At 30.7% G+C, this 14548-nt stretch overlaps 1 protein-coding gene across 3 annotated transcripts in view; it reads left to right on the plus strand.

Moving 5' to 3' along the window:
* The window catches only part of LOC125836709 (MYB-like transcription factor EOBII), a 95411-nt gene extending 83538 nt beyond the window's left edge, over positions 1–11873 (plus strand). Inside the window, exons 2-4 of one of the 3 annotated variants that reach the window (XM_049515926.1) lie at positions 8064–8186; positions 8431–8560; positions 11300–11873. In XM_049515926.1, coding sequence (XP_049371883.1) covers positions 8108–8186; positions 8431–8560; positions 11300–11624 — 534 coding nt within the window. In that variant the 5' untranslated portion in view covers positions 8064–8107 and the 3' untranslated portion in view covers positions 11625–11873. Of the gene's footprint in view, positions 1–7960; positions 8187–8430; positions 8561–11299 lie in introns of those variants that run through there. The other 2 variants (XM_049515923.1, XM_049515924.1) reach the window with 2 other exon arrangements.
* Positions 11874–14548: the final 2675 nt, after the last annotated feature.

Genomic DNA, 14548 nt, shown 5'->3' on the forward strand with positions numbered 1-14548 from the left:
CCTAGGTCCCGTGTCCGCGTCTTGGGGGTAGCTCGGGGCGTGACACCCAACCTGAGGGCTAGAGATCCTATAACCAAGTTCAAAGGGAAAAACTAATCATATGATGACTTGTTGTGAAAAATGCACTATTTTTTTTAATTCCCTCCCTATGATGTGAGTGCATTGTTTCATGTAATTTGTGAAGGTTGAGTTGATAAAACTCTTAATGAATATATGTATCCCGTATGGGTGGAGTGTCAAGCTTACAAAAGCACTCTCAACCGATTTCACCTATGTGAGTGTGGAAGTAGGTCGCTTCCTATGAGAATTGGGCTTATTCTCAAATGCACTCATGAAACCGGGATATCACAAGGCCGTAACGTGTTGGCTTTAATGCTCATGTTAACACCTTGATTATTATGTGTAAGCAGTGATATTTTATTTCCCTTAAGAAGTTATAGTTCAAGTCTGAGACCACTACGACTCCGGGGTAAAAGTTACTGTTTCACTAAGTGGAGGTTCAATGTAGAGCACACCTTCATTATGCATAGTAGTCTTCCTTAAGCTGATGGACTCTCTTATCTAATATTAAAATGAGTGGGGAATTATTGATCTTTTGAACATTTTAATATTAATTAAATTGTTACATAATGTCCTAGGCTTATTATGTCTTTGTGAATATGTTGCAGAAAGGAATAGGGACTGCCCGTTAGTGGTCTTTTAATTGGTGAGTTACTCCATTTTGGAGTTAACTGCCGCATTACTCCATTTGTTGGAGTTAGTGTTATGTTCAATTCCTTTCTTGCAACAGTCTTAGCCGTTGGTGCATTTGACCATTATTTCTCTATTATCTTATTATTTATTTCTTCGTTATACCTTATAACCTATGTAACTCCTAAGATCATTTATCTTCACTATTTACTACCCCATTATCTTCCTATTCATTGCTAGGAAGACCACCGTCTTCATTTGGTTTGGAGCGCACAATACACAAGAAAAATATAGAGTGAAAGAGTTAGTAAAAAAGAGAGTTCTTATTAGTTGAAGGGAGTTGTTCTTTTTGTGGAGCTTTGGATTCAACTCTTGTCCAGAGTTGTTGAGTTATACTTTGTGTAAGGCTGTTGTATCCTGGAGAGGACAAGTCAAGAAGGACTACTGCTGGACCGGTGAAAAACATTTGTTGCAATGGATTTGAATCTCCTTAAAGAGAGCGAGATATTCGCGCCTCAGCCTAAATAGATTTATTTTCTTCATTTTATTTTCAATTGTAATCTTGCAATTTTATTATATTGTAATTTTTCACTAACAAGATATTTATAGGACTATACGTAAAAATCACCTTGTGCAGAGCTAGTTTTTTTATTTTTTTTAACCATGTTAATAAGATTACTAAAAATTACAGAGCCAAAGGGGGACATGGCAACCTAACCTCCAGAAACAAAAAGACCCTTTCCAGTATACTCCTAAGAGATCTTGTCTTAGACTAAGAGTTTTGGCACATTGAAGTGTTATATGTTGGGTTTAAAAGTGATTAGGGCGTCATGCGGAAGCTTATAATTGCAAATCAAGACAATGATAAATTAGATGACAAAAATTATACTAAAAACATAATATTATTATATGAAAACTAATATAAAAGAAAAATATTATAAATTATTGAGAGAATAAATCTCCCCATAAACAACTCTCTAAATGACTACATTGTGGATCCTATGAGAATATGGATCTTCAATTTATAGATCTCCAAACTTTTCCTCTAACGAAAGAATAAATCAAATATGGAAGAAAATTATATTTTCCTTTCAGAAAAAGTTCAAGCATTTATGGTAATACTTTGACTTTCTTTTAAGGAGAAATTAAAACTCGAATATGGTAAGAAAATCAGGGCAAAACACTAACACTATAAATATAGAAGTAACCAATAGATAGATTTGTTGAGAAGAGAAAACATTTGGGTGAGTTTGGTATGAAGAAGTTGTTTTTCAAATTTTTCATATTTGTGTATGAAGAGAAGGGTGTGTTTCTAATTTCTTACGTACTATACGTAGAGAAGTCATTTTTCTTAAATTGGAAAAAAATAATTAGGGTCAGGATAAATAGTTGGTCACGGGTCAAAGTTAGAATCGAATCTCGAGTTAGGATTGGGATCTGGGTCAGGGTCGAGCATCGAGTCCAAGGTCAGGAGTGGAAACCCGAATTAGGGTCAGGGTTAAGAATTGGCTCCCAGATTGAGGTCCAAAGTCAGGGTTGAGGTTGAGAGTTGGTCTCGACTTAGGGGTGAGATCGAGGTCGAGGTTAGGAATCGAGTTTAGAATAGGGGTTGGTGTTGGGAGTTAGGCCCATGGGGTGGGTTAGGAGTTAGCTAGGGTCTCAAGTTACTTGTTGGGGTCAGTCGGATCTTCTAGTCGGGGTTGGTCGCCTGGTTTCGATTTGGGAGTAAGTCTTAGAATAGGGTTAGGGTTGTGACCTGACTCCCTTCCCAACTCAGGATTTGACTTCTGATCCTGACTGACTAGGGACCCATGGTCAGATCTCGACCAACTCACTTGCTTCCCCATCCCGAATTTCAACCTTGAGACCGGAGTTCCGACTTCAGAGACACCACTACCTAACTCCCAAACTGAGACTCAAACTTATCCCAGGTCTTGGCTAGAAGTCAGGTCTCCGATCTCAATTTGGGATTAGGTTCGAGTTTCGATCACTAATAAGTGTCAGATCTCAAGTAGTGGTTGGGATCGGTTATCGGGTTAGGGTTAGACCAGATTGAGGCTCAAGTTTTGAGGTGGTTCGTGTCTTAGGTCGATGTTTGAATATTTTGATAAGAATTAATAACAAAGTGATTACTAGAATACTAAAAGGAATTTATAGCCTCCGTCTCAATATATTTTTTCTTGTTTTCGAATCCATGAGATTACTAAAAGTAGATTTTTTTGGAATTCCTTCTAGCAATTTTTGAAGTTCATCGTAAATCATTTTAATCTTTTCTAGTCTCTCTCTCTCTCTCTCTCTCTCTCTCTCTCTCTCTATATATATATATATATATATATATATATATATATATATGGCCGTTTGACATCCGATAAAAAAAAATGCAGTAGTTCAAAATGAACCTCCAAATTATTATGTTCATTTCTAACTTTACAATTAAGTTTTTGGGTTTTGGCGTGTAAATAGGAAATGAAAATTTTATTTTATTTTCCGTTTTTTTTCTTGTAAAAGCACCACCATTTTTTTAAATAAAAAAACGACATTGGTTTATCTAATCGCGGGCTATAAATTTAGAGGTCTTGTCTAAATTTTACACACCAAAATATTTAAGTTTGAATTGTTTTTCCCTTCTTTTGTATCGTTATAGAAAGAAGAAAAAAAAAGAGTCCAGTGTGACTTGTACCACTCTTTGAGGTCGCTGAAATTTTGTAATTTAAAGTACCACAATTATTTGGAATCTTAGGTAGTTCCTTGTTATAAAAAAAAATATCACTATATTATAGAATTATTTTTTCATCATATTTTGAGAGGAATTAATCTTAATCTTATGTAATAATGAGGAGATTATAAACACGTAATATTTGTGAACCGTGAAAAATAACTTAACTTTACTATTTTAATTACATATATTGATTTAAGGCTACTAGAAGATAACATTAAGTAGAAAGTCATATTATAATATACGAAAAAAATGAGAGTATGAGATAGGAATACATTTATTTTGTTATGTTAGTGTTTGTTCCTCCTATTTATTTCTCGCTTTCTTATGTTTAGTATTGAGATAAAACATGTAACTTTTTATATATTTAAAATATATAACTATTGATACGTCTTATGATAGTGAAATTTGTCAATAGATACAGTCACAAACTCACAATATATTTTGGATCATGATTTGACTAAAAAATCGCTTTTACAAGTCTTATTTATTTGTGAAAGAGGCATTATAAGTTAAAAAGATGTCTATTTTTGCATCTAAGTTTTAAATAATACAAAATAGTCCCTATCCATACCATTTTCTTTGCCCCATTTAGAAACAAAAAATCAATATTTTTCCTCCAAAAGCTTCAATTTTTCTCCTTTTAGTCCCTTTTTCGGCAAAAAAATTTATGCTTTTCATCGAAAAATCACTCCACAACGATGAAAATCTTCTTCAATTCAACTATTATTGTTCCTAGCTTTCAACATTCCTTAAAAAGAATTTGAACTATTTTTTCCGTTATGGTAGACTCTCATTTTACACCCTTCCAAAAAAAAAAAAAAAACTGAATTTTTTAGCTATGCCACTAAATTTACTTGTGTTTAGAGTTGTTCATGATTACAGTTAATACACCAAATTGAACCGCAATCTGAATCAAATCGATTAAAAAATTTGATATTTAGTGTAGTTTGGTTAGGTTTGGTTTAAAAATTTGAAAACCGATACTACTACGTTTGGTTTTGGTTTTACTAAAAAACCCGCAAAAACAACTAAACCGAACCAAGAAATTATAGATATAAATTTTATAATTTATTTATATATTATTCATAAATAAAATATAAATATTTTGTTAAATTTTAATTAACTTAAATCTTAATTTTACCATTTTTCACAAGCCCAACACTTAAATTTTAACCCATCAAAATCTATCAATCTCCATGTCCCTAATTGCTTGTCCACTTTTGAATTGACACACCTATTAAAAAATTATGTGTATTTTTTTAAAAAATAATTAAAAAGTGTCATTTAATTTTAACATTTTTTTTAATGTTTTATTTGATTTTCTTCACTTATTTTGATATCCGTTCGAACTTAACTTATTTTAAATACAAGACATTTGAAATTAAATTTGAAATCAAATAAAAATGAAAGACAAAGAAAATAAAAAGAGTAAATAAAATCAATAGAAAAATAAAGAGAAAAAACAATGAATGAAGGTAAAAAAGAAAAAGTTTCGATATAAGGTAAAAAAAAGTGTATTAACTTAATTTAAATACAAGATAAAGAAAATGTCACGACCTAGACTGTCGTGATTGGCACCCACACTAACCCTCCGATGGGAGAACCACTACTACAACCCAAACCAAGCAACTAAAGCAAAAACTAAGGCATTTAAAGATACGAAAGCAAATTAAATACTAAGGAAAGAAATAGAGTTCCCATAAACTCTAACGAAAGTCTAACAACGAACTAAACAATGCGGAAGAAATAACCTAGAACCTGAAAGTCAATGTACCAAAACATCTAAATTAAAGTTCAACAAGTCTAAACAAGAAGGGATGCAACCCCAAACTAACGAACTAATACTAACTAGAAAAGTCTAAGTCTGAAATGATGGACATAGACGAAAGAGAACTCATGGCAGCCCGAAAGAATTGGCTCACCCTTGAATTCAAACGATCACTGATCTTCTAAGCGAGGTCTGTCAGTAGCCGCCAGAAGATGCCCTCATGTACTCAACAAAAATAAGAGCAAGTGCAGTATCAGTACACAACCATAGTGTACTGGTAGGATCACGCGGCTATCCCACTAAGTGTAACATAAGCAAGTCAATACAACATTGTAAACATGCAAAATATCGAACATATACAATATTGATTATCACATGCTCAACAATAAACACGATTATGACAAGTCATTGATTCTCTCATGTAACCCAAACCCAAACAGTTCACATATCGAAATGTGGTACCCGATCCAATGATTATGCTGGAACGAGGCAACCGATCCTATAATTATGCCAAAATGTGGCAACCGATCCAAGTTAGTTATGCCGGAACGTGGCAAGTACCGATCCTTTCAACACACCACAATCACAATCACAAATATATCGTCAAGATCATGCATTTAAGTCATGGTTCATGACATTCATCATTCATCTATCTTATTTACAACAAGTGTGATCAGTAATGCAACATTCACATATATGCAAGTATCACAATGAAGCAAGAACAAACATACATCACACAATCTTAGAATCACAACCATCACCTACCTTGAAACAAGCTTGAAACCCTAAGAAACTTGATCCTTCCCTTTTCGGATTCGTTCCGCTTGTTCTTGGTCTACAAACAATCAATATAATACGTGAATCAATAAACAATCACTAATTACCCAAATTGCTAACAATTCTATGAACCCTAGATCAACCCATGATCCCATGTATCCAAATTAGGGTTGTTTCCACCATAGAATCTAGATAAAAAAAACCCTCCCCCATCGATAATTACCCATTCTATTACGTTCTACGGATCGAAAAATGGATTCGGGGAGTGAAAAGCTTACCTTTAGCCTCAAGAATGGTGAAAAACTGTTAGGAGTCACCCGGGGTTTGTTCTTTAGCTCTAAATATCAAAAAGTGCAGAATGAGGTCGTTTAGGGGTTTATTTACGACCTTAAGTCGCGTCAAACTCGCCACAACGGCCCTCACCCCGCTGCAACGACTCCGCCAGAGCGGCAAAAATCCCCGCCAAGGCGGCTTGCATGAACCAATGAGCTATTTTAATAAATCCAAGACCCCCATTTCACAACACACCTCTAACCAAGACGTTCAGAAAAAACCCTTCACGCTAAGATCGATTCCGGGAGTTCTACTCGCCCGAATTTAATTCCATAAAGTCGTACGGGTTTCTTAACGAGTTATCTAACTACTCATGTAACCAAAATCATAATTAACTCTCCCAATTGTTACCAGATTTCCCTCCACCTTAACGACTCTAATTTAGTCCAAATCTGGACTAGATTGGAAAAATCCAAATACTACGAAAAAGTTTTTCGGTTCCAAATTTTACCCCGTTGACTTCTCTATAACGACGAAACCCGATTGTTATAGAAAATGAGAGTTTTTTTTAAAAAATAAAAAATATTAAACAAAACAACTCTAAGAAAAAAGGAGGGGCATGATGAGGTAAAAGAAATAACTTATGAAATTTTATTTTGCATGTCTTTATTCTATATAATATTAATTATATGATACTTTTTACTATTTTGAGTTGTAAAGTACAAAAATGTTGGTATCATTCGACCAATTGTACTTTCATTCGTATCATTTTAAGTTGAAGGTTGCTGAGTATGTACATCTTATATTTGATTTAAGTCTGGACATATTCTTTTTCTTAAGTTTTCTAAAAATACAATTTTATATAATTTAAAAAATACATAAGAAGCATTATATGAATCAGCATAATTAATAATTTAATATAAAAAATCACAAAATATTAATACATTGTTGTCAAAAAAAAAATGTTTGATCTTCTAAATGGAGGGAGGCAACTTGTAACTTTTTGCAATGAAGGCAAACTTTAGATTGCATTTTTTAAAATGGAGAGATATAATTACTTTATACACGGCTTTTAATTAAGGTTCATATTTTCATTTAACTTTCTTATTAACAAAAAATAATAATTTAGAATGATCTTTTCTCCATTAAACTAGCTATTAATATGCATTAATTTAATATTTCTTTATATATTATTCTAAAAAACAAATATGTGACATAATTTAACTTGGTACTCAATTTAAGAAAAAAGAATGAAATTAAATGAGTATATATACATTGTTCTAGAATTGTGCAGTGATGGCGGGCAGTAACGGAGCCACCTATACTTGAGGATTGTCGATCTACATTCCTACATTAAAAAATTACACTGTGTAGTTAGATATATATATATATATATATTCACACTCTTTGATTTCTACAAGATATTAGTATTTTTTTATGTTTTGACACCAGTTAATTGAAATTCTGACTCCACCACTACTGCGGGGTTACATAACGTGAACATGCATGGCCACATCAATAGCTGTCATGTATGCCCGCACATATATATATAGTTTTAAGGCTATTACAAAGTTCTCATTTTGAAGATTAATAAGTATGATTTCATAATAAAGTAAGTTAGGTTAAAAGCTCTCATTATGTCACACTGCTTAAAGGCTAAATTATTAGTAACAAATTTTTATTTTAGCCAACCCCTATAAATATCTGCCCAACCACATTAGTTCCTAGTCACAAAGTACCACATATCTTCAATATTCTCTCATCTTCCTCGCTCTACTTTTTTTTGGTTACTTTTTCTCTTCACCTCTTTTTTTAATTTAAAAAAGATGGATAAAACATGCAACTCTCAAGATGTTGAAGTGAGGAAAGGGCCTTGGACTATGGAAGAAGATTTGATTCTCATTAACTACATTGCTAATCATGGTGAAGGTGTTTGGAACTCTCTAGCTAAATCTGCTGGTAACTTTTTCCTTTTTTGTAAGCGAAATCCTAGATATAAAAAAAAAAGTTAAAAATATTTTTATTACATCAAGAGAGTGATAGGGTTTGAGCGTTTCACCTTAACTGTGAAAGACAGAGAGCTCACTAAGTGAACGTGAACTAGTCTGTTCAAAACATACCCCATATATTGTTTTTGTTACATGTACAAAAAAATTGTTTAATTTAATAACATATTATATATCTCTATGTCTTGTTTCTTTAGGTCTCAAACGTACCGGAAAAAGTTGTAGGCTCCGATGGCTTAATTATCTTCGACCTGATGTCCGGAGGGGCAATATTACACCTGAAGAACAACTTTTGATCATGGAACTACATGCTAAGTGGGGAAACAAGTGAGTACATATTATTATTCTAAAGAGTACTACACATAAATTAACAAATAAAAATTGGTGTGGAATTTTGTCCATCAAGTATTGGATTTTCCCATGTGTTTTTTTATTGTTGAGTGGACAAAGAGAGCCACTCCATAACATATAGTCCATATATGTTTATAGTACTAGATTTGTATATGAGAGATGAGAAGCAATATTTAAAACGTGATGGAATTTAATTTCCATATGGAAGATCTGAGAATTTAAACGTGGAGAATATAATCTAAGGTACTTTATAATTTGTGTTCCAAACAAGTTTAATTTTCCCTATTTTTTGTTTCATAAAAAAAAAATCCTTCAAAAACTTTCATCTAGTTTATGTCTTCCATTAATAAAATTTTAAAAAGATGCCTTACATATTTTTCCTTTCAAACTTATTTTTGAGATCTAAAGAAACTATACTTATTATAACAAAGAAAAGTATTTTCATAATTTATAATTAAGAAGCAAATCATATCTCTCAAAGATAAGGTACACTATTTTATGTTATTTTCTATTTTTAGGTGAGGGAAATTAATTTTTTAAAACCGTTTTTTGGGCTTAACTAAGGTATGTTAAAGTTAATTATCACATGAAAAGTAATTTGATGTTGTTGATTAACTTGTATGAAGTGATTAGAAAGTAAACTATGCTTTAAAAAGAATAAGAACATAACTTTTTCTTTTTTTCTTTTTTCACCCATGTCTAGGCAGCTCCTACCTTTTTTTTTTCCTCTCTTAGTGACTCGAACTTACCACCTTCAAGTTAAAAATGAAAGATACTTACCATTCGAACAACTGAGAATATTAATATTTCGTTTTCTCAGGAAAACAGAAAAAAAGGGACAGTGGTGAGACAAGTATTCGGTATTACATAATAGCAATGTGATATAAAAACACGTTGTTTAAGTGAGCCAGAAAGATAGAAGTTTCCATTTAAAGAAGAACCAATTTCATTTCACTCACATGTCAATGACTTTTATTATCCCACCTCCAACTTGTCTATGAAATTGACAGCTACCTTATTTTCTATATTTTATAAATGGACCCCTTTGCTGTACGATACTTATTCGCTCCGTCTCAATTTCTGTATCACAGTTTAAATTTTGAGAGTAAGTTTTTGTTTGATCGTAATTTCTTTGTATATAAAACTTTAATTTATACGACATAGTTTGATTTTTGAAAATTAATCATATAAAAACAAATTATACCAAAATTTCTATATACATATAGTTAATTATTGTATAATAATATAAATTTTATTTTAAAACAATCAGAAGTTTCTACGTTTAAATTCACAGTTAAAATCTAAAGTTTGAGTTTTGAAATTTTAAATTGTATCATATAAATTGTGAGAAAAAAAATAGAGTAATATTTACCGTGTATAGTACTTAGATGGGTAACTAAAATGTTTTAACACAACCGCCTGAAAAAGTAGCACCCAATAATTATCAGATACGGTTATTAGTCGGTGTTGAAAATATTATATAATTGAATAATTAAAAGTATACTTTATATGAAAATCTTAAGTTTTATTAGTTAATATTATTGAAGGTATAAATATGTGAATAAAATTGTGTCTATCTTTTATGTTTAAATTTTTAGATGAGAAATGACCATTTAATACAATTCCGTATAATATAAGAGCAGACAAAAGTCTTAGCATCGAAAGTCACTATCACCTTTTATCCAACAAAAAAATGAATCACGTGATTGACTCATAAAAAAAAGTTAAGCTCGCACGTGAGGGGCCTAACTCAACAAAAATATACTCGATTTAAACTTTTAAATAAGATAGTCTTACATTTCAACAAAAGCTATATAACCACTTCCCTACTTCTTGTTTGTGCATACATGCTTAAAGAAAAACATATATACAAAACAAAGACACTAGCTAACTTGACTCACACCTTGTGTGTATGTGTGTGTTGAGTATATACTAATGTGTTGATTATCAAAATTGAAAATCTTTTTATAGGTGCATGTAATAATAAAACGTACCATAAATATAATCTGGCTAGTGAAAGTGCATAACATGAATTACCAAAAAATTAGTTGTGGTGGATTGAGCATTGCAATGACTTCTGAATTCTTCTTGGCTCATTAATATCTTCAACTTGTGGCTATTTTGTAGACATAATATTTGGTGTGAGTATAGGAAGTAAGTGTGTGTGTGTGTGTGTGTTTCTCTAGTTTCAACGTTTTGGTTGAGTTGAGTTTAAATAAATAGGAAGAGGCAAATGGGACTTTAATGTTTGAATTCCAACCATAGAACGTGACAAGCATCTTTTTCTACTACAAAACGTGATTGAAATACTTTCAATTATGAAAAAAAAAATATAACTTTTGTAATCTAACTTTGTGGGCCATGATCATCTTACCAACATCCTGCGTATAACCAACAACTTTACATTATCTTATAAAAAAATAAATAGGTGTAGTATGTAATAAAATTAACTATGTTTTTACAAGCTAACCAGGTACATTTTAATCTCATGTTGTAGTTGACATACATCCTCTTCTTTTTTGTGTATAGATAACATATACATATTTAGTAGTGAATTGATCATAGTACTAGAATAAATCAGATTTAACTGAATCCATTACTTTCAGATCAAATTATATCGACATACACATAAAAAAAAAAGGTGTACGTATAGAAATTAGATAGTATTCGTCATAAAGATACTAACTCTAAATTTTGGATTCACTTCTTGTACAGGTGGTCGAAAATTGCAAAGCATTTGCCTGGAAGAACAGATAACGAGATAAAAAACTACTGGAGGACTAGGATTCAGAAGCACATTAAGCAAGGAGAGAACATAAATGGACAAGGAACTTCAGAGCAAAACATTGATCATCAAGAAGGAAGTAGTAGTCAAATATCCTCAGCTGGTCAAGCAGATAACATAGAGACTTACTCTCCAACTTCATACAATGGAAATTTGGACACTAATTTTCAAGCCACAAATTTTCTCACTGAAACAAATGACAACATGTGGAGCATGGAGGATATCTGGTCAATGCAATTACTTAATGGAGATTAATTATGTTTGGAATATTTAATTTGAGTAATTAATTAAACCTTAGATTGAAAACCATTAGTAACGTATTATAAAAATTAAGCTGTTAGATATACAGCTAGCCTATATAATATAGTGCTAAAATTCTGCATAATTTGAGTTCTTTAAGTGTTCCAATGTGTAATATATATGACGAACTCTTATATATAACCCTGTTCATATTATTTTAATAATATATAGATGTATGGAGGTGCCTATGATTCTCTACATATTCCCATATATGCATGATTCTTCTGCGACTCGAATACATGACCTACATTGCCGCTATATACTAAAAGTTAGTTTTCAATATATATCTTAGATAAAATTTTGTTAGTAAGATTTTTCAATAAAAGAATATTTAGAGAGGACTCTTACCTAAATCTATTAAATAAGCACTTTTCGAAACTTTCTATTAAATAAGTACTAAAAACAATGTCATGATCAAGCAATAATGATTTTGTGTCTTAATCTAAAATTTTAAAAAATCTAATCCGATGTTAGCCGATCACTTTAATAAAAAAGTTATAATGTACTTGTAGTTAATCATTAGAAGAAAGTGTATCTCATCAACTACTCATCTAATTAGGCTATGTACTTTGTAGATAGGAATTAAGTCTATATTTGACAAAGATAGAAAGTGATTAGACATTTGAAATTTCTAAATTTATCAAGGGGTTTAGTAATTTCACAATTTCTTGGAATATTAATCTTCCATGCAAATTTCACCTAATATCCACTATTTGTCTTATCTTTTATTTTACTACTCTCACATCATATCGATAATTTTACTTTCACCCTAACTCGATTACTTAAATCACACTACTAAAATGTTATATGGTTTTACGCAATATATATTTCAATGAGAATCTGTTTCCTGAGCTAGTTTAGTGTGAATGATGTGTGAAAATCATGTTTTACAACACAATTTTTTTTACTGATTCACGATGGAAAAAACGTTTGTTTCTAGTGTGTAATTTTTTATATGCATCGTGAAGAGATATGAAGATGCATGACAAGAATAATATCATGATGAGGCATGTACACACATAAAAATATATATTGATGTTCCAGCATACACCAAACTAAATTAATGAAAAATAGACACATGGAAAGGCAATATATCTATTTTAGGAAAATTCAATCTTAGCTTTCCATATTTAACTATATTTGTGCATGGCCTTGCATGTTTAAAGTTGGACGTAAGCCTAACTCTTGAATCCTCCAAGGGAAGTCTCCACATGGTCCCTATCAGTATCACTATCTACTTTTTTTTTTCATCATATTAATTAATTCATCTTTATTAATTATTGACTACTTTATTTCCCTTAATGTAACTTACTTATGACTAAAGGATATCAACTTCCAAAACAACCCTAATTTAGCATTTAAACATTCAGAAACTTAGTGTAATTAGGCCCATGATCCTTGTTTAGGAAGGCTAGGTAATTATGTCATGTCATTGTCACCTTGTAAACTGATTTAGTTGTTGGACATGAAGTGTCTAAGTTCTTTAATTAATTGCTTTTGTCATTATTGTCATATGGTGTGTATAGAGCTTTTGGAATTGGATATATGGCTGGTAGTAGTAGATGAATTTCAACCATGCATATTTTATTCGTTTAATTATAAGGTAATTACTGAATTTTTTTTTGATATTATAAGTAGTATTAATTAATAACCTATAGGTTGAGTAATTAATATAAGATAGGATAAATCATTTTTATAAAATATTTATAATTAGGTAATACGGTGTAAGTAAGGTAATAATTAGCTAATTACTATGGTGATACTAAGAATGATAAAATAAATTATGAAAATATGACTTGTCTAATCCGATCTAAGTTTAGTTTATGAATTCAATCTATTTTTATCCAATCCACTTCAGCTCATTTAAAAATTTGGTTGATTTGTGCTATGTATTTGCAAAATTGACAGATGAAAAACAACCTTGTCAAATTACTTAGATAAAGATATTATTTGATATATATATATGTGTGTGTTGTAATTAAGTCAATTTTAAGAAAACAAATTAATCTTGATAAAAATTGGATGAGTTGGATTTATTCATTGTTTAGCTTATTTTAAATCAGATTCATCTCAGTCCAATTAGATTTAGGTGGGATACTAAAGGAAAAAATATATAACTAAGCAAACACAGCTAGGGGTGTACATGGTCGGGTTGGTTCGGATTTGTCAACTATCAAATCAAACCATTTGTGTCGGATTTTTAAATTTATAAACCAAACCAAACCAAACCAATAAAACTCGGGGTTTTCAACCTCGGGTTTTTTCGGATTTTTTCGGGGTTTTCGGATTTTCGGTAAAGTATTCACACGAACATATAATTTACTTGTACTTCAAATATTTCTTTAGCCCTACCAAAATACAACTATCTAAGGTGTTTCTTAAGAAAATAACACAAAATATGATATGATTAATGACACTAAAATATCCAACAAAAAAATAATAATGAAATCGCGTAAAACAAATATTGTAAATTAATAAGTCATAATAAAAATGATAATAATTTAAAAGTACTAAATCATGCTAAAATAAGTTTAATAAGTATTAGTTACATGACTAAATATTAAAGGAAATTAAAATTAGATTATGTATTTTAATTGTCTAAACCTATGTAAAAATAAAGAACAAATATTCAATATTATTGTCATTCTGTGTTGAATTGATTTTCTTTTTGCATTAGTATTAATTTGATTTTGATTTAAGCTTTATTATGATTACCAACATCTATTAACTATAATCTTTATTGGACCAATAAAAATTCTAACTTTCAAACATGAAATAATATATTAAAAGATAAAAACTATGAAAAAGTGTAAGAAATATTTTAAAATTATATCAAAGTAAATATTTTTATGTATAAAATAAAATTTTAAAATTATACA

Source organism: Solanum verrucosum, unplaced genomic scaffold, assembly GCF_900185275.1.
Source record: "Solanum verrucosum unplaced genomic scaffold, falcon-dt-bn FXZP01000278.1, whole genome shotgun sequence".
Classification (NCBI taxonomy): domain Eukaryota; kingdom Viridiplantae; phylum Streptophyta; class Magnoliopsida; order Solanales; family Solanaceae; genus Solanum; species Solanum verrucosum.